Genomic DNA, 26,467 nt, shown 5'->3' on the forward strand with positions numbered 1-26,467 from the left:
AATGAGAAACTCCAACTCACATCTAATAGGAGTTCCAGAAAGATAAAATAGAAAAAAATGCATGGGGGAAGGATGGGAGAAAGTAATATTTGAATGCACAAGGCTAGAAAATTTCCAAAACTTGAAGAGTCCTCAGGTTGAAAATGTGTATCAAGTCCTGAACAAGATATCTGAAAACAAAATCCACCTAGATATAAATCAATAATGCAAACATCAATTGAAAAAAAATATTAAGTTATTATAGAGAAAAAATCTATGAAGGAGGAACAGTGAGACTGACTGCAGACTTCTAATCACCAGCAATAAATGCCAGAAAGTCTAATCAAATAGTAGGTAACAGAATAGTAACTTCAGGGTGTTGGAGCCAATAACTGTCAACTTAGCTTTCCTTAGCTGATGAAATTATGATCAAATTATGATGAAATTATGATAGCTGATGTGAGAGAAAATAAAATGAGAGTGAAATACAGACATAGAGAATTTTGCTTGCAGATATGATGAAAAAAACATGAAAGAATGTATTTCACCAGGACGTAATTTGAGCCCAGAAGGAAAGAATGGGATACAAAAAGCAAATAGTAAGGATAAACATTGATAAAATATGGAATAAAAATTAATTAACTAATAACTATAAGAGTAGTCATGATGATGACTAATTTGGTAGAGAACTGAAAAATAAGGGGAGATTAAAAAATACAAGATAGCAATACATAGCTTAAAGAGAGGAGAGGGGGGTATATCTCAAGTGGTAGACAGCATGCTTTGCACGCATGAGGTCCTGGGTTCCATCCCCAGTATCTCCTCTAAAAATAAACCTAATTACCTCTCTCCTCCCCACTGCCAAAACAAAATAATTAAATAATACAATAATAAATAAATAAAATATAAAAAAGAAAATGTTAAAAAAAGTTTAAAAAAAGAGAGGAACTTGAGAGTTAAAGTGTTTTATTTATTTTTGTTTGTTTGTTTAAGATTACCTTTGAAGGAATGGGATGAAGATATTGACTAATCTTAGATGTTATATCTAGATGTTAATTTTAAGGATGACCACTAAGAATTGAAATAGAAAATATAAATTCCAAATCAGTAGAGGTATTTAGTAAAGGGGAGTAAACCAGAGAAAATTCAATTGATAGAACAGGAGATGAGAAAGGAGATAAAAGAAGCAAAGGAAAAGAAAGTTAAATAAATACGAAATGAGAGAATGGTAATAAATTTAAAAAGATGATGATCATAATGTGACAAAGAATGTAAGTTTTCCCCCAAAATCTGTTCTCTGTCTTCCGTGGTTATAGAGTTGTGATTGGGTCATGGCTACACAGCTAGCCGTTTCATTTTCCTGCTCCTTTGCTGCCCGGTGTGACCGTGTAACCGGGTTCTGGTCAGTGGGATCTGAGCAGATGGGAAGTGTGTCACTTCCGGGTCTGGGCTTTAAGAAGTTGAGCTTGTGCTCCTTCATGCATTCTTCTTCCTCAAGCTGGAACTCTCTAACCTGCTTTGACTGTGTAGATGAAGGCAATACCGTAGAGGATGGAATAACAATATGGGTCAAAGGAGCCACCTGGAACCCTGGACCACTTATTCCAAGATTGTTTCGTGAGAGAGGTATAAACGTTGTGTTTGGGGGATAGCAGTGAAGATGGATCTCTTTCTTACAACAACCTTTTACCCTAACAATATACATAATAAATGAAAACTGGTTGACATAGACTACTAAAAGGCAGACTCTCAGACTGAGTAACTAATATTGAAATTCAATTGTTATTTACAAAAACACACTTAAAAATAATGACTCTGAATGGTTGAAAATAAAGAGGTGGAAAGAGATATACTAAACAATCACTAAAAAAAGAAAGACCCTGGTATAAAAAGTAGAATCTAACCTGGAAAAGCAATAGACAGATAAACACCTAATGAATTTAACTATGTAAACTGGCTTATAGCCCTGACTTCGATGTATACAGTGGAACCTTGGGCAAATTGCTTTCTAGTTTCAGTTTCCATCCCTGTTAAAGATGAAAATAACATATTATTTGCAAAATTAGGAGATAATGCATGGAAAACATTTTCTATAGTCATAAGAATAGAGTAACTTAAATTCAATCATGTAATTCATTCATTTGACATTTACTGTCAGGGGAGGGGGTTAGGGGTGGGAATAGCTCAGTGGTAGAGTGGCATGCTTAGCATGGACAAGGTCCTGGGTTCAATCCCCAGTACGTCCATTATAAAAAAAATTATTGAGCACTTCCCATGCATTAGAAACTGTCCTGAGAACTAGGAAGATGGAGTCAGTCATATTACTTGTCATCAGAGAGATTATATGTTAAAAAATGAGTTTAAGAAAGTATTTGAAGGCATTATGAAAGGGTAGTGCATTAGTCTAGAGAGAATGGTCAGTTCTAACCTCCAAAAAGATTTCATAAGAAAGGTGACTCTTTGGTTGATTCTGGAAAGATGATGAATGTTTGGACAGGCTGAATAAGACGAAGGGTATTCCATGGGAGGACACAGCAGAAGAATAAGTGGCCTGACAGGGAACTGCATTTGAGAAACTGAGAGTGTTTGATGAGACTGGAGAAATAAATGCTGGCTAAGATATTGGGATTTCATCCTCCTGGTAATGGGGAGCCATTTGAAGTGCTTATTCAGGGAAAGACGCCCTCAATTTTGTATTTTAGAAAGCTTATTTTAGCTACAAGGTGAGAAACGGCAAGAGTGGAGGTGTGACCAGATTGGGGCAGTGAAACTAATGAGGAAAGTAACACAATGTTTCAGGGGCTTGAAAGAAAGGATCTGAAGCCAGGCAAGAGCAGTGAAGTGGAGGGAAGGTGACAGACAGGACTATCTGGTGCATGGAGTGGGCAGAGGGAGGGAGAAGGGAGCCTGGGACACTTTTCAGATTTCTTCTTTGGGTGACTAGGTGGATTGTGGATACATTGACTGGGAATGAGACTAGAGAGACCAGCCAACTGGCAGGGAAGTTAACTTCTGTTTTAGTGAAGCTGAGTTTAAGCCCAGTGGGATGTCTGCGTAAGAGATTTCTGATAAGAAATTGGCTTTACAGACCGAAGATCTGGGATAGGAATGGACACTTTATGAGTTACCAGCACATGGTTCGTAGTTGACATCATAGGTGGATAGACCAGGCAGCATTAGAAAAAGACCAAGGGCAGACTATTTAAGCCCTCCAACATGTAAGAGATGGCAAAGGGGCTGACGCAAGATGCAGCTAGAGAACTGGAAACTAAAGTGTCACAGCGGCCAATGGAAGGGGTAGTTCCAAGGATTAAAGTCTGGACCCAGTGATAAATGCTGCATGTTGGTAATATGAGAAGGGAATTGGGGAGGGGGGGGGGGGACGACGACAGCACAACGGTTTAGGGAAATTTGAAAGCCACAGGTGACCTCTGTCAGGGTCCCCTTGGTAGAAGAATGGGCACAATAGTAGGTTTGCTGGGAAGAATGAGAGGTAGGTTAAAAAATGGATGTGAGAATAATGAGAACATGCATTTATCTCTTAAAGAGCTTGGCTGTGAGGAGGTGGGGACTGGAGGCAGACTGGGTCAAGTAAGTGTTTTGAAATTTTCAGTTTGTTTTAAAAATGTGTGAATACGTGTGACATGATTAAGGGCGGTGAGAAGATGCTTATCCAGTCCAAAAGAGAGAATAACCTGTGAAAAGCCATTCTTGGATTGGAAATAGACGGAAAGCGTCTTCGATGCCAAAAAGATGATCGGAAACGCTATTTGAAACGTTGTTTTAAAAGGCGGGAGGAGGTGACTTGCTATTTATTGAACACTCCCTGCGAGGCTGTCCCTTCCCCTAATTTGAATGTAGTGCTCCAACTAGCCGGAATTCTTTCCACGAAACCGTTAATCATAAAATATGAATACAAAAAGTACTCCCTCAAGCTTAACTCCTCTTGCAGATGCTAACCCATCTGCAGTGTTTGTAACGTCACAAAGAATAAACCATCCCCGGCGCAGCTGGTTCAAGAGCAGCTCTGGAGTGCACTTATCTCCCTTGCTCTGTCGAAGTCAGTTACTGTCCAGCGCGATTTCGTTCAAGCCTCAGCGCCCAGAGGAGGGGAGGTGTCTGCAGCGCGGGCCGCCGGCGTTTGGAGGAGGCGGGCGCGGGCTGCGGCCACCGGGAGAGGGAGACGGGGAGAGGGGCGCTGGAGGCGTCTCCCGGGACTCGCGGCCACCGCCGCTCGCGTCGCAGCGCGTCGGCAGGCCCAGCCCGGGCTTTCCCCGTTGCTCCCCACTCGCCCGGCGGTAGCTCGGCGCCCGGCCCCGTGGGAGGCCGCTCCTGTCCCCACTGCCGCCCGGTGCCCCTGACCACCCGGCGGCCGCTTTCGGTTCCGCGCCTTATAAGGCCTGACAGGGGGGTCACGTGCGTCCCGGGCCGCCCGCCGGGAGGAGGGGGCGGCGGGGGGGAGGGGCGGGAAGCGGGGAGGAAAAGGGGAGGGAGTCGGGGGTGGAGGAAGGAGCGAGGGGCGGATTCTGCGGCCGTGGGAGGCGGTGGCGGCGGCGGCGGCGGCGGCGGGGAGCGGATCGCTCGGAGCTGGACCGAGGAAGAGGTGGAGGTGGAGGAAGGGACCGGCGCGGGGGCGGGAGAGCGCAGCGCGGCGGAAGCCGGAGACGGCGGGAGGGCCGGTGGCTGGCCCCGGGCGGGAGCCGGGGCGGCGGCGGCAGCGGCCGAGAGGACCGCGGCGAGGGAAGCGCATCCAGCGGCCCCGGCGGCGGCGGCGGCGGCAGCGGCGGCGGGGACCCGGGTCCGCGCGCCCGGGCGGCAGGCGGGCGCGGGCCGGCGCGATGGAGCCGCAGCACGTGCGCCCCGCGCCCGGCGCCCGCAGCCCGGCCTGGGAGGAACCGGTGGGTACAGCGCCCGCGCCCGCCCCCTCCCACCTCTCCTCTGCTTCCCCCTCCCGGGCCGGGTTCCGTTCAGGAAATGGCCCGGGATGAGGTCCCCAGCTGCTTCCCAGCCGGGACAGCGCTTCCTCCGCCGCCCGGGCTCCTCCTCGCGCGCCGCCCGGAGCGCCTTTGTCCGGCCAGCCGAGGCTCTCCCGGAGGGGCCGCCGGCGAACCGCTGACCACGGACCTGGGAGGACCGGTTCCGTGCTTTATCGACTTCTCAACTTTTCATGGGATTTTCGAGTGTGGTGGGTTGGAAGGGGGAGAAGAGAAACGCAGCCTGTGGGTCAGCGTGCAGGGCTCGGAGGAGACTGGTCTTCCCTCCTGAGACCGCGCCCTGGGCCGTCACCTGGGCGCGCAGGTTCCTAAGGACCCGCGCTTGGCAAGGCTGATCGCGGCTTGAAGCCTGGAACCACGCCTCCGACTCCTGTTCGCCACTAAAGCCCGGGGCTTTTCTAGGGTTCAAGGAGTTTGCCCGGGATGAAGCGGGAAGCTGACCTCGATTTCGCTGCCCATACAACGTGGAGGTTGGGTAATTTTAGGGACCGAGAGTAGCATGTGCTTGTGCATTGTGTGTGCGAGGATGAGGAGCAGGAGCCCGGGGGGCTTCGGGTTTGTTTCCTCAAACTCCTTCAACTTCCTTCTTTCTTCCAACTCAGACTGAACCACTTAACATCCCTCTAGGGATTCTACCCCGAAATCCCCGTCTCACTCGGAGCTCTGTAATCCCGTGTGGGCTGACTTTTTCCTGGCATCGAATTTTGGCTCTCCATGCCCTGCCTCGATGCCTGCTACTCCGTCTTGGTTGAAATTCTTGAACCCATCTTAAAAGCTTCGTCTAAAATTTCTGGCCTCATCAGTGTTCTGTTCAACGTGTTCAGATGCTCTTTTCCCAGGGACTCCGCGTATCTGCTCAGGCTGGCCCCCTGCCTGTGGAGAGCTTCCAGGTCAGGTGCCAGGCTTGGTTCTCCTTTTTCTTTTCTAATACATACAGCTCCTTTCCCCAAGTACATTTCTCTACCTTCTGTTTCCCGACCTTTCGAGAGTGTCCTTCAACTCTGATCCATCTGTATCTGCAGCTGTCTTTGCTTTTGTAAATTTGAACGTGTTGTTACGTTGCCCATCTGCTCATACTTCTTCTATTGTGGTTCTTACTGGGGATTATTCTTGAAATTAAAAATACGATTCAGTTCTGAGGTTTAAATCAAAGATCCCTGAGAACTAAACTCAGTGACCTGTTTTTGTAACTTTTTTACTTTTAAACTTTCCTATATGACCTCCGTTTTGAACTTGGACACTTTAAGCCAACACCAATCACAATGAAAATACCCGATTATATGTATTTCACTTTAGGGTGAGGATACCAGAACTACCTTGTGCTTAGAAAAATAGAGAAAAACTTTTATTTTTGCTTTAGAGTGACAAAGATGAAAATGCCCATTGATAGCCTTTAAAACTAGAGCCAGAACAGAAATGCATGAATGAAATGTGACACTTTCTCCAGACTGCAGAACTCTCCTAAAAACTTAGGTTTCCTTTCTTTAAACACTGAGGGCCTTTTTATTTACTCAAAGGGTATTTTGTATAGTACCTACTATGTTCAGAGCTGTTGGATATAGCAGTTAACACAGGCACCAATCCTTAAATCCTCACAGAGCACTCATTCCTAAGTAAACAGCATGTCTTATTTCATACATGTTAATAGTTTACATTCAGAGTCAAAAAAAAACTTCAGTAATCTCGGATATGTGGCATAAAGTGATACTTTTGACAAAGTGATTTTATTCGAAACCCTGTGGCCATTTATGTATGGCACAGAATCTAAGAACTAATAAAGGGAATTCTCATTTAATTTCTTAAAAAAGATAAGTTATCCAAATTACTGAAAAGTGGTGTATAGGAGAAAGAAGAAGGGTAAGTTAGGGGAAACAGTATTTAAATGTTAATTATTTCAGATGTGCGGAACAAAGTGGGGAAATAACCAGTTTAAGTGTGTTTGAGGGACATTTTCCCTTTAAAACAATTTTCATCAAAATCAGGGATTCTTGAACTTTTCTTGGATCAGTGATCCCATTCAGAACGTAATCAAAGCTATGGACTCTCTTTCTCCTGAAAATTTACATATGTAATATATATATAAAAAGTTAAGAAAATTTCAAGGGAATCACAGAATTCCCATAGCACAACTGGGGGACCCTCAAAGACCTTGGGTTAAGAACATCTGCTTTGATCTAGACTCCATTTTGCATTCAATTCAAAATCTGGTTTTGAATTCAAATGTAGGCAACTTTAATACTTTACCATAAAGGTATACTCATTTACATTTATGAAAAGGATTATTCAATATTGAACAGTCAATATTCACATCACACAGGTCCTATTGCATTATTCCTTATTGCATATCACCAGCATACATGTGGGGATTTCCTTTCCTCATTCATTTTTGCCAGACCGTTAAACATGATCATATGATTCTATGTGGAACTATTCAGACAGAAGAGTGAACATAATGTCAGGCATCAATGCTGAGTAATGCACGCCTAGCTTGAAAAGTACCCATGTCTGGAGTTGAGAAGCAACTGCTGGACGTCATGACGTTCTTTGCGCTCAGATATGAAGTGAAGTTATTTAGTTAAGTGAGGGCATTTAAATAAACTGTTAGCCTTATCATTACTCCAGCTACAGCACTGGGCCTACAAGAAGATAAATGTTAGCATTCAGCGTCTGTGTATTTTCTTTAATGCTAGCTTTGGAATGTAATCAAATCAGTGGAAATAGAGGCATTACCTAAATTTCTAATTAATTAAACAACATTTTGCTGGTGGAAACAGGTGGGTAGGAAGATATTTAGCCAAGCCAACCTTACTCATAGATAATATCTTGGGGGAAAATGGCTAGTTAGAATTCCTGCCAAAACGTAAAAGAGTTTGGGAGTATTTACAAAGTAGTTCTTAAACAGTGGAGGGATACCAGAGTATATTTTCCTTACTAAAATTTGTTTGTATTCCCAAATGATTTTTATCTAGTCATCTCTGATGGAACTAATCAGAACTACTGGAAAATTAGGAAGGGAAGAGTTTCAAAGGATAAAGTGCCAAAATATAAATGAGCGGTTAAAAGCATGTTTATGTATTAGGTCTAGAGGACCAAAAATTTTGGTCTTAGGTGCAGGGATAACCATATGGACCTGAAGTTAATATCACGATTAATTTCAAAATCTTTTTCATTGAGGTAACAACTAAGGAAATTTTAATAAAGTTTTGGATGTTGGCATCCTAAACATGGGACAGATAGTGTATTACGGAAGTCGTTTTAAAGTTTGAATGAAAGCAGGCCTCTACCTGCAGTGTTCTTTGCCTGGTTTCCATTGATTAGGAATGTGAATCCTAAAATATAATTGTTTTTGAAGTGCCTATGTACTAGGATTCCTCAGAATATAAATGTAGACTTCTTCATGTTTATGATATAATATTTAACATAAAACCATAGAACATATGGGATTTAAAAGTTGCAAATTTATGTTGAAGAATATTAAACCTCTTCTGTTAAAAGTCATGATCAATAAGAATATGATTCAAAATATCTTTATAGATAATATGTTCATATTCATAAAGTTGGTATCAGAATGAAAGTTGGCTGTGACTTCTACGTCTTTAGTATAATAGGTTTGTTTTTTTTTTAAATGGGACAGGAAACCCTATTAAGTAGAAATCTAACCTAATTTAGTGGTAGCTTCTATTTTCATCGCTTTCTGAATGTAGTGTCTATGTGGCTTATGTCCAAGTTTTTAATAGTGTGTTTGTGATATGTTATGTTCCAAACAAAGACTTTAAAGTAACAATAAAATAAATATGTAAGAAGAAGCATCTAAGAAATTATTTGAAAATCTGAAAGCACCAAATAAGGAAAAATTCAAGAGAATCTTGTAAATTAAAGCGAACGCAACATGCCGCATTTTTGAAATTTGTTTTAGTTGCTATTTTGAGCTACATTAAAATGGTGGCAGATATACAGCTCTTGACATTGCTGCTATATTTTTAAGGGCAGTGAAGTGCATTGCAGGTATACAGTATACAGATTGGATATTCATTCTGGAAATTTCTAATTTACAGATAAGACCTGAGGAGAAGCTAGTGGGTCCACTACCTTAAATTAGGAATTATTTGAAACAGTCTCCTCAGAAGAGATGATTGAAGAAAAGGGCGTTCTTCATGAGCTGCCTTTTGTGGGAAATGAAGTGACATTCCTTCATTTGCTTATCCAGTATTTCACTCTAAGTATGTGCTAGGAAAATTGCAGAACAGCACTCATTTATATAGCACAAGCAGGCTAAGACTGGCCATGCTTTCAAAGTCACAATCAAATTTTAGAACTTGTTACACGAGACTTTGAGGAGCAGGGATAACTATGAGGTTAATTTTTTATGAAGTAATAAATACCTTTACTTCGAGGTATTAATTGATCAGCACTTGCATGTGAAACTGTTTTAATATTTTTAAGCAATCAGTGTTTGAATCAGAGTGAGAAGTGTATTCAGTCCTCTTTTTTTTTTTTAATTTTAAGGGAGGTACTGGGGATTAAACCCAGGACCTTGTACATGCTAAGCATGTGCTCTACCACTGAGCTATTCCCACCCCTGTTTAGTCCTCTTAAGATCACAGAATAGGCATGGGCATTAAACAATGCTTTTTCGTTTAATCACTCTCTGCCTGGATTCTGGAAAATGTTATATAAAACCGGAAAGCCTAAAGTATGAATTGAAACATATGATAATTGACAAACTGACTTTTGTTATATGGTGTGGCAGAGTGACTAGAACATTAGAACAGGACTCATGATTTTGACTTTGGTCCCAGCTGTGGCTTGGGGCCTGGGTCCCTACATTAAAAGAGAGGTCTGAACTAGGTTTATTCTTTCAGAAGGCCCTTTACTAGGTGCCTCTTACTGATGTTGTGAGACCATTGGACTTGTCAGTGACCAAACAGTTGTGTTGGAATAAAGGCCATTATTTTGATTATGTTTTTCTCTTAAGTAATTCCCTCCTTAGCAGTATGTTCTTTGTCTATATAGAATTACACACTTACAGAACCATAGGGCTCTTAAAGTTTATTTTGCCCAACTCGTTCCCTTTAAAGAAGACAGCTGAGCCTGGAGAAGTAGCCTCTATCAGTATTACAAAGCAGCGATCTCCTGTCTTTGCAGATGCAAAGTAACTGGCACATTTTACATTTTAATCAATTTAATCTACTATGTGGACCAACGGTAGTAATGGGAGTGCATATTTCTTAAAATCTTTTAGAACTGTTAGTTCTGTCACAGCAATCAAATTATTGAGAGTAAAATTGAAACTTTCAAAAAAACCAAAAAACAAAACCCAACCCAAAAGGATCTTAGCTTGGAGGACCCTTAAAGGTCATGTCAACTGAGAAAATCTCAATGAGTCCTGAAGACCAAGAACGTGCTAAAGAGACTGAATGCCTTCCTGACGTGTGAGGAGACTCCACGCTTTGGCAGGGACTCTCTGCCCTCCTTAAAAAGACAGCTAACGTCAGTTCGGAATTCTCTGTGGCCGACAAGAGGAATCTGGCATTTCAGTGTCCTCTCCCCGAAGCCCTCCCACACCTGCAAGGGTTCTCTGACGCCTGGCGTGCACAACGCAGCGCGAGGCAGCGGCTGTTCCCAAGTGTCCGCTCAGCCAGCTCTCGGGGGGACGAGTCGTGAGCGGTGGCTGCAGCCTGTTGATCCCATTTCCTCCGGCTCTAGTCCGGGTTAGGGAGTGGCTCTCCCAGGACTTCAGTGTTTTCGTGCTCGGGCACTGGTGTTCACACGGCTCCAGTGCATTGTTTTCTTCCAGGCAGTCTCGCTTCGCGCTTCAGCTAAGACATTTATTTTGCATTCTGTCGTCTCGGGCGGCGTGTACTCTCTTGTTTCTGCGCGCTCTCCACGCCCTTCCCAGTTTCCTGTTAGCCAAAGGGATCGCTCCTCCTGAACGAAAAGTTCTCAGAGCGGAGTGGAACCTCCCGGAAAATGCTCTTCTCTTCCGTGTGCGCCGGATGGGGGTGGGGGTGGGCCCGAATCTAAACGCCACGGTCGGGAGAGCTGAAAGGACCCGAACGCCAAGGCGGAGGCGGGAGAGGTACGATTCATCAGGGAAGGGCTTGGGGGTCGGGAGGCAGACTAGGGGCTGCGTCCTTCCATCTCGGAGCTGGAGGGGACTTTTACTCGCGGAAACTGTGCGGCGAGGCCCAAGTCTCTCTGGAGAGATCCTGGGTTCAGGAGGTGGCGGGAGCACCCAGGGGAGTCGGGGGTAAGCGCTAGGTTCCCTTCCTCCTCCCGGGGCCGTCCTTGCCCCTGCTGTTCAGGAACCGAAGGAGGGAGCATCACCACTGCCGGGCCTGCGGGGGTGGGCTGCGGAGGTAACGGGTCTCCCCCGCCCTCGGGTCCATCCTGGGGACCCCAGACCCTAGGGGAAGTGGGAGATTGCCCCGTCCCTCAGTCGCTCGCATCCTCTCTACCAGCGCCGTCGTATTCTGGGTCAGGAACCCCGTAACATCCTGCGGCTCTGCGCGCTGGGGTCCCAGGCGGGCCGGGGTTCACGTCCCCCGTGCTCTGCCTCAGTAGCGGCTCTGGCGGGAACCGGGCGCGGGATCCTGGACGGCCCCTGTCGGGAAGGAGTCTGGTCTAGGACGACCCTTACCCCGCGGGGGCGACTAGGGGAGCGGAAGATGGCGGCGGCGGCGGCGGCTGGGCGCGGGGCTCCGGGCCCGGCTCGGGCAGAGCCCACCCACTGACCGCCGCCGCCCCCGCCGGGCGGTGCTGTGTCCCCGCAGGAGTCGGAGAGGATGGCCGGGGCCGGCGGCCAGCACCACCCTCCGGGCGCCGCGGGAGGAGCGACTGCCGAGGCCGGCGCCGCGGTCACCCCTGCCGCTGCCTCGGCGGGGCCCGGAGAGGATTCGTCCGACAGCGAAGCCGAGCAAGAGGGACCCCAGAAACTGATTCGCAAAGTGTCCACCTCGGGGCAGATCCGAACCAAGGTGAGGCGGGCCGGAGGGGAGCGTGGAAGGCGGGAGGCGGCGGGGCGGGGAAGGTAAGAGAGGGCGCCTGGGGCGCAGGGAGCGCGCCGGGCGATCCTGGGAACGTGGGGAGCCGAGGTGAGGGCGGGGCCTGGGTCCGGGGGCGGGGCCCGCGGGAGCCGGACCGAGCGCCTCGGGAAGGGATTCCCGGCCCGCACGCGGGGGCCTCCGGGGTGCCGGGCCGCTGAGGTGGAGGAGAAGGGAACCAGGGAGCGTGGGAAAAAGCCGAAGCGCTGCTTAGAGTTCCCGCTCGGGGATCCAAAAAGAAGTGTTTTATTTTGAGTCCTACCTGTCGTGCTCGGTTAGAGTAAGTGCGTTGCGCAGGGGCACAAGTGGAGGCCGACCAGCCGGAGCTGCAGCGAAGCCACCTTCTTTTCCCGCGGGCATCAGCCTGCCTCTCCCTGGCCCACTCTGAGAGGGTGGGTGGGGAGGTGACACCCGACAGCCTCTGAGCCCCATTGCTGCCCTTTGGAAGGCAGAAGCCGCTGGGCGACGCCAGTGGTAAATGATGCGGTTAGCTGCACCCAGCGGGGCGCGAAAAACGGCAGATCCAGGTTCCCTAAGTTCCTCCTAGGTTCCCGCTAAGTGCAGAGTTCAGACCTTATCAACACACGCATGGTTATTTTTAATAATGAAAAGTGACCTCTTTGTGTTATATGGAGATTAGTATGCGGTGCTACTCTTGTTTGTGTAGCGGGTACTGCTGACCTGTGAGGGCTCCAAGTTGAGTTTTAATTTGATCATGAATCTATATATCTATGTCTATATCTATGTCTATATCTATATCGCAAATGCTTAACGACTGAAGGGTTATTCATACACTCTGATTTTCATCATACTTCAGAAATGATCACTCGAGGAGTCAGTCATCACGGGGGGACTTTAAAGAGGAATTGAAAAGGGAACCAATTAAACCATTGGATTTGTGTGCTCTTTAAAAATACGTTTGCAAAACTTAATTCATTTTATACCTATTTTTATGAGAATTTGTTTTCTAAGGTTAATGGATCCCTATATGAAAATAGAACTTTTACTGTATGTTTATGGATTTATGTTTATATTCACCTGCCTCATTTTCTAAAACAAATGTGTAAGCACTTGCACAGCTGTTAACAAGCTGCACTTAGCAGAGTCAAAAATTGCATCATTTTAAGCATGCACTTTGTAACTCCTTTTAATGGTGATATTTTTTAATTTAATAGGATTTGTGGTAAATTAAGAATATGAGGTTTAATGTATTTTTTGAAAATTAAGGCTAAACAAGATAGGGATTTTACTAGCAGTGAGTGCTTTTGACATCGGAAATCTTAATTTAAAAAAAGTGCACACAACAGTGTTAATAATGGGCAAAATGATAGGTTTTTTAAAAGTAGTATTTGTATATATTCAAATGAAATGGTTAAAATTCCATGCATACTTACATTGAGACTGACCAGTAAATTTATACTGTTTGGAAGAAAATTTAGAATAACTCTAATTTGAATTGAGTAAAGTCAAACAGCAAATTTGTTGAGAGTAAAGCTGAAATTCGTAGGTTTCTTGAACTCATGGGAATAGCTACAATTATACTCTTTAAGTTTGACATTATCTATGGTTTGGGGGCAAAGCATGTATATTGACACTAGAATAAATTCAAAAAGCACGATTATGGTTGGTTTTCCATTTAACTTTCTAACAAAAATATTTAGCACATAATGTTTTGCCATGATTAGATAATTAGTGATCATTAAATGAAATGTTCCTTAAGTTTCCAAAGATATATTGAATTTCAGAAATTCTGCCTTTTATACCAGCTTTTATACAATGCCTTTTCTCTAGTGCATATAAGTTCATCACATTACGTATGAACATCTGAGATCAGGGCCTAAGATGGCTGAAACCTATCGGCCTCCACCTCCCTGCCTGCCCCACCCTCCAAAACCAGACTGTTCACATCTGCTACAGATCTCATCGCTTACACCTCGTCACATATACTGATTCTCAGGGATGAGGCCAAGGGCAGTAGGAGGAATTCTTAGAATGAGAACTGCTAAATTTAACTGTTGGTTTCCAATCTTCACTTACGATTCAGATAAGAGTTAAGAGAAAAGATCTTTAGAAAAGGACAGACATTCTTTTGATCCCTTCCACAAGTGTGTAAGATGGGGGAGCCTGGAGGAAAAGGAGGCCTCAGGATGAGCCCAAGGCATAATCATTTCTAAGACAGCTGAGGGGGGAGGGTATAGCTCAAGTGGTAGAGCGCATGCTTAGCATGCAGGAGGCCCTGGGTTCAGTCCCCAGTCCCTCTTCTAAAAGTAATGTCTAATTACCTCCTCCCCAAATAAAGCAAATAATGCAATAATAAAAAAATAAATAAAACATTTTTTAAAAAGACAGCTGGGGCAGGTTTTGCTTATACATCCTGAAGCTCCAGGGAGGGACCTCTAGGTCTGATGAGTTGTGATTACAGGTGACATCTTTAATCCTGCTTGTGTAGTAGATAGAGATGGTGTGTGTGGCACACACACACACATAGTTACATGCACATATCCGCAGGCTTGTGTATGTCTGCATATATAGGCTCTCTCTTTGGAAAGCATTTCTGCATGAACACACTGGACACTGACAGCAGGGCAAGTTACACGTAGAGGTCATAAATATTTCTTAAATGAATGACTGCATGTATCTGTTACATACTTACTTCACCTATATGGGTATTATTGTTAAAACATAGTACTTACTTAGTTTCCTTTAAGATCCTTAGGATCATAAAGCTGTTTGGTGTCTAATTCAGGTTTGGAGTGACAAACAGCCACAAACTTAAGTAACTACCTTATTTGAAGTGTCCTTTGTTGTGAATACTGGTTAATGTTTTAAGTAATTTGTATGTTAGTAAAGCACCTTAAGTTAATTGTGGCATTTGAAAAATATACAGGCTTTTCTTAATTGAAAAAGTCAGATGTGCATACAGTAAGCCCTACAAACGATGTGAGAGGATATTCTGTGATGGGAGGGTCTCCACTGAAAACTAACCTCCTTCGTCACCCTAGACCTTGTATTCTCTGTCTCAGAGGCAATTGTTGGCATTTCTTTGTGTGCTTTCTATGCACATATAAGAATATATACTTAAATATGTAGTATTTAAAAAATAGTAACAGGAACGTTCTCTATACATTGTGTCTTGTTTGTTTGGAGGTATAATATGGAGAGCATTTCCCTAATGCTTGTATACAGCTATCTCATTTTTTCTAATGATGGCAGAGTATTCCATTATATTAGATTGAACTCAGTGAAGTTGCTCTGTCAGTAGCTCAGAACGGTCGAGAGTAGGGCTGGTAGGTGGGGGAAATGGGGAGAAGTTGGTCAAAGCGAAAAGACCATCAATTATAAGATGAATATATTCTGGGGATTTAATATACAGCATAGTGACTGTAGTTAATAATACTGTGTTGTGAGCTTGAAATTTACTTAGAGAATAGACCTTAAGCATTCTCACCACACACACACACACACACACACACACACACTCTGATACACCAAGTAACTGTGAGGTGATGGATATGTTAATTAACTTAATTGTCATAATCATTTCAGAATGTATACGTCTAGCAAATCATCGCTAGATTTATTTTTACTTTAAGTAGATACAATTTTATTTGTCACGTAAGCCTCAATAAAGCTGGGAAGAAAAATAGTCGAATATGGGGAATTTCATGTGGTTCAGCCTAACATGTTATATCATCATTTAATTAAGCAGCTTTGTGTGAAAGGAAATATGGGCTATTTTAAGCAACACTAACCTCAGCCTTTTTTGCAAGGGTCTATGATGACTTTTTAAGTAAAGAATAATGAAGACTGGCATGCTCTTTAAATTAGTGTGGTTTAATCAAATCCTCACGCACATTTTAGTACCCTCCTGGCATCCCCATATTGTGTGCTCTTTGTTCCCCCTTCATTGCCCATTTCCCCCTCCAGTTTCTTTGTCCTTTCCTGGGTGCTAAACCCTAGATCATTTTTATGGCTGCCTCTGTTTCCCCAAAGGGAAAAAGAATCACTATATACAAAAGTTGAAATAGTGCTGATACGGGGAAGCCAAAGGGAGCTGCACCTCATCACATGTCCCCTTCCCCCTCTCCTCATGACTGTTAGCCCTCATTTCTTAGTACTGTTCTCAGGGAGGAGGTGGGTTTTGCATTCAGATTTACTACTGTAGAGAATTTCATGGGGATTTACTGGGAAGGAGACATTCTGAAACAATACTAACACCAGCTCAGACCAGCTTGGTTTTGAACATGACTGTGAGGGACCCTTTGGTTGCTTTCTGTTGGCCCATGAAGACTGGTGTCTTTCACTTTTCAGGGAATGGCCGGAGGAACCTCGATCAGGCTGATAGACTAGGATTGTTCAGTTGTCATAAGCCAAACAGTACAAACAAATGGAAACCTTCTCAATGACTTTTTCTGCCATTGACTCATCGTGGCTCAGGTCTTGAAGCTTCATATGTCAAAAGTACCTCCTAATTAGGTATATTATGCTTGCATTTACTTTTTTTTGACATTTATATGTCTTCTTACATTTAATTTTAATCATAAATGAGTCTCTAAATTTAAGTAAGACATGCCTAAACACTGGAAAGATATTCAGAGGGGGAGAGTATAGCTCAGTGGTAGAGGGCATGCTTAGTTAGCATGCACAAGGTCCTAGGTTCAAACCCCAGTACCTCCTCTAAAAAATAAATAAATAAATAAACCTAATTACTGCCCCCCCAACACACAAAAATGATATTCAGAACTTTGCAGCATTATATGTGGACTACGACATCTCTTTAAGGCCATTAAGAAAAAAAGTAATCACCACATTCTTCAATTAGTACCTTGGTTTTGCTTTAACGTGAAGTATGTATCACTAAACTCTTATACCTTTATGGTAAGGCATAGTCAATATAAAAATATTGATTTGTATTTTTCACTGCTTTATGAGATGCAGTTTGTGCAGTTAAAGCATTATCTTTCGCCATAAACCTTCGGTAGAGTAGATAGATTAGGGAAGATTTGCTCAGTGTTTTTCAAATTGTAGGTGGCAGCCCATTGGTAGGTCATGATGGTTTCCATCTAGTGTTTAAAACAGAAAGGAATAGATTGGAAGATATCACCTTAAACCTTTAGCCACAGTTCTGCATGGAAACATTGACTTGGATAATGATCCAAATAGGATGGGAGACAGACACATGGCCAGAAGATTGTTAAGAACTGTGGATAAAGTTGTATTGACAGGTCTGTTGTTCAAGAAACTCAACATGATATGAGAAGCAAGTAAGAATTTTTACATTTTGGTAAGTGATGAGCAGGGCCAGGTAATAAATATTTTAAGCTTTGTGGCCCGTAAAGTCTGTGTCAGAATTACTCAGCTCTGCTGTCATAGAGTAGAAGCAGCTACAGACAATACTTAAGTGCCTTGACTGTAGTGTGGTATATGGGTGGTATGTATCTATATGTGGTATAAATGTGGCTGTTTTCCAATAAAATTTTATTTAAAGATATTCACATTTGATTCATAAAATTCTCCTGTGTTAAAAAATATCCTTCTTCTTTTTTTAAAAAAGGCGTTTAAAAACATGTAGAAACCTCTGTAGCTTGTGGACTGCACACAATCAGGTGCTGGACGCATATGGTCCATGGATTCAACTTGTGGGCCACAGTTTTCTGATCCCCGTTCCAGGTGATGGAAAATGATTTGCTAAGCATTGCGAAGTTAAGGTGCCGCCACATGCCGTCGGCATTTAAGGGACCAAATAAAGCTAGATTTCAATCCATTTAGAAATCTCATCTTTGTAGAACATTTTATTTTTAGCTTGGTTTGCGTCTTTGCTTCCATTTTAATGTGAACTAAATATAGACTGGAAACTCTGAGTCTTGGTACAGTAATATATGGTATAACAGCTTTCTTTCCATTTTGATTACAAGTTAAACATGATATCCTATTATTAAAGATAAGAGACATAATAAATAATTTACTAAACCTTTACATACAACTTCAGATGCATTATTTGAAGGGATCTAAATTTAGAAAGCTTTCACTCGGTCTAAGGTTGCATGTTTGCTATTGTGGTGCGAGTGATGAAAGGTTATATGAAACTACTATTGTAAATGACTCGGGGCTCCTTTCTGTTTCCAGGGGACAGTGTTTCACCCATATTGGATTTGTTAGGCTTTACTTGCTCAGGAAATGTGTTTATAAGCAAAGGTTTTAATTAAAGAGAGTTTGTTTTATGTCTAAGAATAGACCTTTGAAAAAAGACCATAACATGTTGGTCCATTACATTTTCCCTTGGCAAATTAAGTTGGTTTTGTTGGCTATGGCATGTTTTTCTCTGTGAATGTTTAGTTATTTGAAACACATTTGTATTTTTTATTTGGTTAAGTGGCTTAAAATGGTCAATAACCACTGTTGATAACAGCCTTAATTTAAGATTCGAAGTACATCGTTATTTTAGATTGTCATTTATGTTTTCCAAATGAACATAGGTAGCATAATCGCCCCCTCCCCCCCATCCTCACTTTTTGTTAGAAGGATATTTGGAAAACTTTGTTAGTCTCTTGTTTTATACCAAGGAAATATATTTAATTTGGTCATGTGTGGAGCTGGAATCTCTAACCTTCTCACTGTGCCATTTGAATACCAGGACGTTTTCAAATCACCATAGTGTAACTTAGTATAATAAAGCTTTTTTAGATTAGCTTGGGGCATTTAGGTCAGACATTTAAAAAAACATTTCTACTTAGCATTTTCTTGTTTACAGAGCAGTCTTCTACACATGATCTCATTTAACAGTTGCTTAAAACAATTTGAATTTTGCAAGTGATAAAACAGACCGAGTTTGAATATCTGCTGAGTAAATGGCAGGGCTGGAACTCAAAAGCAGGACTTGAATTACTGGGCCATTATGCTTTGGCACCAGGGAAACAGTGGATGGCTTCCAAATGCCTTCTCTCAAGTCCCATAAGCTTCTTGGGTTTTGAAACTCGACATCTATAGCACACAAGTGTGGAAGTCCCGGACCATCTCTGCCTTGTCCCTCACCATCTCTGCCTTGTCCCTCTGTCTGCCTTCCCACTCCCTGCTCTCCGCCTCCTCTCCCCTTAATTCCCCTGTCCTGTCCCCTCCCCTCCCTGCACTCCTCCTCCCTGCCTTGCCCTGTATTAATTTGCTTGATCTGTGAGCATATCTCCTAATGCCTTTTTGCACTTGAATCCCGTATTTTTAGTGACACGTTTAAGAGTATATGTTCGAAGAGTGAATTTTGGAATAAAAAAATTTTAGCCGAAATTTACATTAATTTTCATTACTGTTGGCCAAATCATGGAATCACTCTGAAAACATCTTGAGAAGGACTAATTTAGAGGAAATGCCCATAGGTAGCTAACTCTTCAAATAAGTTTTCAGAGAAAACTGTTAGTTTCAGTTTAGTTTCAAGATTCTTTTTTTAAAAGGTCATGATATGGCAGTAAAAGAAATGATATAAGTACTTTTCCATTTGGCCCATTAAGGCGTAGTTGAGGAAAAAAATATGGGTAAAATATATTTTTAACTAACTGAGGAATGAAAATGAAATTTTTAGGGCCCAATTTTCTCCAACTATTTTAGTTAGATCAGAAAAGCTGCCTGAGCAGGTGTACTGTTTTGAGTTTTAGCATTTTAAAATTATCTTATATTTTATATATATATATGAATGTTTACTGTCTCTGATTTGTGAAGCATGATGGTCAAATGAGCATCCAGGAACCAGCTTTGGAACCAGAACATTTTCAGCACTGCACATCTACCTGTGTGCCCCTTCTCTTTCTCACTCCTTTGTTGCCCCTCAATTCTTTCAAAAAGAGATTTGTGGGGTTGAAGCATTGTCATAGGTGTCAGACATAGACCAGTAAACAGAACCAAAATAGACAAAAACCTCAGCACCCATGGAACGCACATTTTAATGCAGGGAGAATTTATAAACTTATAAATGTGTAAAATGCAGAGTTTATTAGAAGGCAAGACATGCCATAGAGGAAAAAAAAGCATGAATAGGAGTGGGGGTGGGGTGGGAAGGGGAAGGTGTTCCTGAGAAGGTGACTTCTGAGCAATGACCTTGAGCAAGTGAGCTGTGCAGACCTTTGGGGGCAGGGAGAGGGGCGGACAGGGAAGCAGTCTAGGCAGAAGGAACAGTGGCTACAAAGACAAGGAAGGGGTCAGTGGGGCTGAGGTTGGAGGTGGGGAGTAAATGGAAGCAGGCAGAAAGTTGGAAGTAAGTTAACAGTGTCAACAGCAGGATAGTGTAGAGAAGAATTCTTGGCCTGGGATTCATGCATTCCGTAGGATGGATGGGCTGCAGAAGGCTCCCCAAATTTTATGTCCACATGTATGCCCTTCAGAAGACTAAAACTATTGATCTATAAAGGGGAATGGCAAGACAGACAATGAAAGATAGATGGAAAAAATGCACACACGAACACACACTGTAACCATCCGTTGTTGTCATTTGGAGAAAAGTTAAAATTAGAGGTGGAGTCAATGCAATGAAAGGAGAAGCCCCAGAGAAAAGCCAGGTTCCTTGGAGCAGTTGGGAGTATGGGGTTTGCATCACAGCTCTTTTATGTACAATTAGGCGACCTTTGCCACATTACATAATATGGCAGAGAATGTTGTGCTCCTCAACACCCGTGTGTCCGCTGTCTTCCCGGCCCACTGTTAGACTTCACTTCGCTGGGGCTACGTAACCGAGTTCGGGCCAGTGGAATATGAGTGGGAGATATGTTTGTCACTTGGCCTCTAAAGCCATTGGTGGGACTCACCATGCTTTTTCGCATCCGTTCCCTGCCAGATAGATGTAGATGATCCGGGGGAAGGAGCTTGGATCCCCAACTTCATGGAGCACAGCCTCTGTGCTCCTGCTCCTAAACCTCATTGGCCAAGTTGGATTGTGACCTAAAAGGGAAATGGACCTTTATTGTGTTAAGCCCCTGAGATTTGGGCATCATTTGCTACAACAGTTAACATACCCTGACCAAATACATTTCATCTCTCTGAACTTCAGATTTCTCACTTTCAAAATGGGTATCGTGATTCCTACCTCATAGATAAGTGATGAGAATTAAAGAAATACACCATATGCTTTTGTTGCCCTGATTATTATAATTACCTTTAAAAACTGGTTTAAAATCCTGATAACGCAATTATTCCTGATATGTGTGCCTTCTAAATATTTTAATCAGTCCTTTGTTGACGGTTTAAAAGACTTAAAACTGTTGTATTTTTATAGATCATTATTTTATAATTTGAAAAATGGTCTTTGCTACCATGAAGGGCCCTCTGGTCACAGGAAAACCCTTACTGCAGGAGCAGTGAAGGTGGGCTCACTTGATGATTTTAGTTAGGGCCAACCTTGTTTCTAAAGTAGGATATACGACAAGTGTCTTAGGAAAAAATACTTTGTTAAGAAAAAAATGGCCTCTTGGAGGTGGTGGTGGAGGTAATTGACCAGGTAGGCTGTTAGGTGCGTCTGTGGCCAAGTCCACTTTACCCTGAGCTGATCGCCCTTACAACAGCCCTGTCTCCCCTTCTTCAGTTCCTCCTCAGTCCACACAATCTGGCTTCTGCCCCCACCACTTCATGAAAACTTCTTTTGCAAAGGTCACTAATGATCCAATTGCTAACATCCAGTGATCTCTTTTTAGTTTTCTCTCCACTGTATTTCTTGCAATTTTGACACGGTTGACCATTTTTTCCCCTTCACACCATCCCCTTTAGCTTTCAAGGTTTAATTTCTCTAATCTTTCTTATAGCTTTCTACTGCTTCTCAGTCTTTGTCCCTGATGCCTTTTGCTGATGCTGAATGTGTGTGTTTCCTAGGATTCTCATTCTAACTCTGTTTGCTCTTCCTTGGTTGATCTGATGGATTAGATTAGGCTTTGACCACCAGCTACACCAGTCTTCCTAGCCTGTCCTCTGTCCTGAGATCTGGACCAATATTTCTTTGCCTACTAGACATTTACAACAGTGGGTCCCAAAACTGTCTCAACTTCAATATTTCCACACTGAACAGATTAAATATACAGTTTCCCCACCCCGGCCAAATTTTGCCCCACTATTTTTGTATCTTGTGGAAGGATTTGCCTTGTAGTTAACTTTGATTTTTTTTTTTATCTTGCTAATCATCTTCATTAATTTATTTGCTTTCAACATATATGCATTCAGTGCCTACCATGGCTAGGCTGAGTGCTGGGGACAGGGGAAATAGCAGTGTACTAAGCAGATGCAATCCCTTTTGCCTGATTTCACTATTATGACATATACACTGTCCCTTTGTCTACTGTCTGTATCTGTCGTGAATTCATCCCTTCCTTCCCATTTCTATTACCGTTTCCCTAACCTTCACTTAACCTTTATAATTCGGCATTTGGATTTTTGTCCTGAATTTCCTCTCTGGTACATTCTCTACTACTTCTCTGCCAGAGCTGTCTTTACGAAAGAAAAGTATGATCATAATGCATTTTGCATAAACTCTTAGACATTACCCATTACTAGTGGGGTAAAGTCTAAATTTCTTAACTTGGCTTAGCAGATCTTTCTCAATTTAATGCTCAACTACCTTTCTACTCATGTAATGAGTATGTACTGAGTACTATCGTAGATGCTGAAATGGCAAAATAACGACAACAACAAAAAAACCTTGCTCATAATCTATTGAGGAAGAAATTAATAAACATATAAGCAAATATATGTCAGATGTTCATAAGCATAATGAAAGAAAGTAAAATAGGACAGAGAGGGAGAAATGGAGCGACGTGTGTATATATGTGTGTGTAAAGTATTTTGGGTGAGTTGGTCCAGGAAGGACTGTCTTTGATGAGGTAATATTTGGACAGAGATCTGAATGAAGTGATGTTAAGCCATGCAGCTATCTGGTGTCAGAGCACACCAGGAGAGTCTATACTGTGGTCTCCAGTCTGTCACTGTCATCCTATGGCTAGTCAAGCCAAACTCTTCTCTGTAGAAGAAGTAAAGTTTGTCATACCTCCAAGTATTTGCACATCTAAAATTCCATCTACCTGGAATGCCTCCTCTTAATTAATTAATTAATTTATTTATTTATTTATTTTAAGTATAGTTGATTTACAGTGTTTTGGTATACAGCGAAGTGATTCAGTTACTGTATATATATTCTTTTTCAGATTTTTTCCATTATAGGTTATTACAATATATTGAATATAATTCCCTGTGTTATACAGTAGGTCCTTGTTGTTTATCTATTTTATGTATAGCAGTGTGTATCTTTTAAACCCAAACTCCCAATTTATACCTCCTCCTGCTTTCCCCATTGGTAATCATGAGTTTGTTTTCCATGTCATTCTTTTTATGGCTGAGTTGTATTCAATTCTTTGTGGGTAAGGGGGTGTATATATATATGTGTATATGTGTGTGTGTATATATATATATATATATATATACACCATATCTTGTTTATCCATTCATCTGTTGATGGACACTTAGGTTGCTTCCACATCTTGGCATTATAAATAATGCTGCTGTGAACACTGAGATTCATTGTGGTTTTCATTTGCATTTTCCTGATGATTAATGATGTTGAGCACTTTTTCATATACTTGTTGGCCATCTGTATGTCTTTGGCTATTGAGTTGTATGAATTCTCTATATATTTTGAATATTAACTCCTTATTATATATATGCTTTGAAAATGTTTTCTCCCATTCTGCAGGTTGCCTTTTCATTTGTTGATTATTTCTTTTACTCTGCAGAAACTTTATGGTTTAATGTAGTCCCACTTGTTTATTTTTGCTTTTGTTGCCTTTGCTTTTCATGTCCAATACAAAAAATCATTGCCAAGACCAGCATCAAGGAGCTTACCGCCTATGTTTTCTTCAAGAAGTTTTATGTTTCAGGTCTTACATTCAAGTCTTAAATCATTTCAAGTTAATTTTTGTGTATGGTGTAAGATAGTAGTCCAGTTTCATTCTTTTGCATGTGGCTGTCCAGTTTTTCCAACGTCATTTATTGAGGAGACTGTCCTTCCCTCATTTTATATTCTTGGCTACCTTGTTGTAAATTAAGTGACCTTATATGCGTGGGTTTATTTCTGGGCTCTCTGTTTTGTTCCATTGATCTGTAGGTCTGTTTTTATGTAAATACAACACTGTTTTGATTCGTGTAGCTTTGTAATATAGTTTGAAATCAGGGAACATGATGCCTCCAGTGTTGTTCTTCTTTCTCAAGATTGCATTGGCTATTTGAGGTCTTCCGTTGCTCCTGTAGTGACTTTGTAGAGCATTATTATTGCAAATAATAAGAATCAACCATATGTTAAACTATTTTAAAGGGAAAATATCATTAATGTCTATGCTTTTCAAAGAAAACTAAAATATTCTATGGGATCCAGTTTAGGAAATGATTCTACAAGAAAGCACCTATTAAAAACCTTAATTCTGTTGAGTTCCTCATTTTTTTTCTTTATGAGAAAATAGTTATGAGAGATTTTAAAATACTTTTTATTATTCGTGAAAGCTAAACCAGTTTTTGAGTTGAAACCCATCACTTCAGAGCCCATCAAATCAGAGTTGTATACCAAAATATCTGTTCTGTCAGAAGAGGAAGTAGTTTATGTTTTTATTTTCAACACAGTTGAAAATTTTTTGAAGATTAGAACACAGAATTACTCATTTCATTAAGAGGACCCATTTTTCTCTACACCAAACACATATTTGACTTTGAGATAATCTGTTCATGTCATAGAAAAATGGATTTTATCCCGGAAAGCTTGAAATAACAGATATCATTGTGAGTGTTGACACCAACACTTTATATTAATTCTTAATCTTTGGTTTAATTATTAATTGTTGCTGCAATTGATCTAGCAATCAATAATACATTTCTCACTTCTATGTTGGTTTAATTTAAAAGGAACAACTCTGAGACCAGAGATCTTCTTAGAGACAGAACCATGCAGTTTACTTTTGTTTTTTAATCAGTTGTATTTTATTTCCTTTTCCCTATCATAATGACCCTTCTGGGATCATTACTCACTGTGTTTATGTAATAGATACCTGAGGTGGTCTTTGAAAATAGGGGCTGTATTTTGCTTCTGGGAGTTCATGTTACTTAATGTCTGAAATTAAGAAAAATTTTTGTTATGAGGTCTCTTTCTGTATTAAGTTTATATCTGAACAGTTAATACGCAGGTATATTGGAATACTATATAACCTAACTGCTCCTTTGAGACAGTAGAGAGTTGTGATTAAGGACATGGACTTTGTTTTTTGAGAAAAGCCTGGTCTTGAATCCCATTTGTCTGACATACTGTCTAAGTAACTTTGAGAAAGTGACAATGTCTCTCAACCAGTCTCATTAAAATTGGCGTAATAATAGTACCTACCTCATAGAGTTGTTGTGAGTGTTTAAATGAGATGATAGAAATGTCTAGAACAGTGGCTGGACCATAATTGGTACTTAATAGAGGTCTGTTATTGTATTAATATTAAAGAAATATAAACAATGTACCGTACCAAGTTTGATGTTTAAAGTGAAATCAGCATCCGAAACAAACTTTACTCGGTGATGATCAAGAAAAAAAGAATGTTTACTCTGCAGAGCAACATAGATTTGCCCATTGTCATCAGACAATGGCATCCCATTAGTTCTGTTTTTAAACAGTTTCCAAACATACTAGATTGTGAAATCTCATTATGAAATCCCGGATAGGGTAACGTCTATTGGAGTTTTATTTATAATCAATCCCTTATAGAACATAATGTTTTTTAGAAACAAATTTGCAGACTTAGTGAACAATCTTATGGTTACCGGCAGAAAGGGGATGGGGAAGGATAAACTTGAGAGTTTGGGATTTGCAAATGTTAACCACTATATAAAAATAGATAAAAAACAAATTTCTTCTGTATAGCACAGTGAACTATATTCAGTATCTTGTAATAACCTTTAATGAAAAAGAATGTGAAAACTAATATATGTATATATATGCATGACTGGGACATTGTGCTATACACCAGAAATTGACACATTGTAAATGACTATACTTCAATTAAAAAAAAATAATGTTTTTCACCAATGAGTTTTTAAACAAAGGAAAAATTATCTAAGACTCTGCCCCTTGCTTCAGGTGTCACCTTGTCTGTGAGACATGCTCTGGCAATGCCATCCAGAGTTGCAAACCCCACCCCACCTGGCACACGCCAACTTCCTTTCCTTCTTTGCTTTTTCCCTTAGCACGGACCACCATCTGATAACTCTTCTGTAGTACATTTATTTATTTTCTCTATTGTTCATCTTCTAACTCTAGAATATAAACTCCATGGGGGCCAGGATAGTTGTCTATTTTTTTCCCTGCTCTATCTCCTGCACTTAGAACACTGCCTGTCACATAGTAGTTGCCTAGGAAGTGTTTGTTGAACGAATAAGGAAATAGTTCTAGTTTTGAGAAATTCTTAC

General features: G+C 41.6%; 1 protein-coding gene across 8 annotated transcripts in view; it reads left to right on the top strand.

The window, feature by feature from the left end:
* Window positions 1–10,731: 10,731 nt before the first annotated feature.
* The window catches only part of DGKH (diacylglycerol kinase eta), a 154,193-nt gene continuing 138,457 nt past the window's right edge, over window positions 10,732–26,467 (top strand). For all 8 annotated transcript variants that reach the window (XR_010383610.1, XM_031466059.2, XM_031466063.2 and 5 more), the window contains exons 1-2: window positions 10,732–11,052; window positions 11,747–11,950. Coding sequence is in view for 7 of the 8 variants with exons in the window: in XM_031466059.2 (XP_031321919.1) it covers window positions 11,759–11,950 (192 nt within the window). In the remaining variant the exon portion in view is untranslated. The remainder of the gene's footprint in view (window positions 11,053–11,746; window positions 11,951–26,467) is intronic.

The sequence above is a fragment of the Camelus dromedarius genome, chromosome 13 (genome assembly GCF_036321535.1).
Source record: "Camelus dromedarius isolate mCamDro1 chromosome 13, mCamDro1.pat, whole genome shotgun sequence".
In the NCBI taxonomy this organism is placed as follows: domain Eukaryota; kingdom Metazoa; phylum Chordata; class Mammalia; order Artiodactyla; family Camelidae; genus Camelus; species Camelus dromedarius.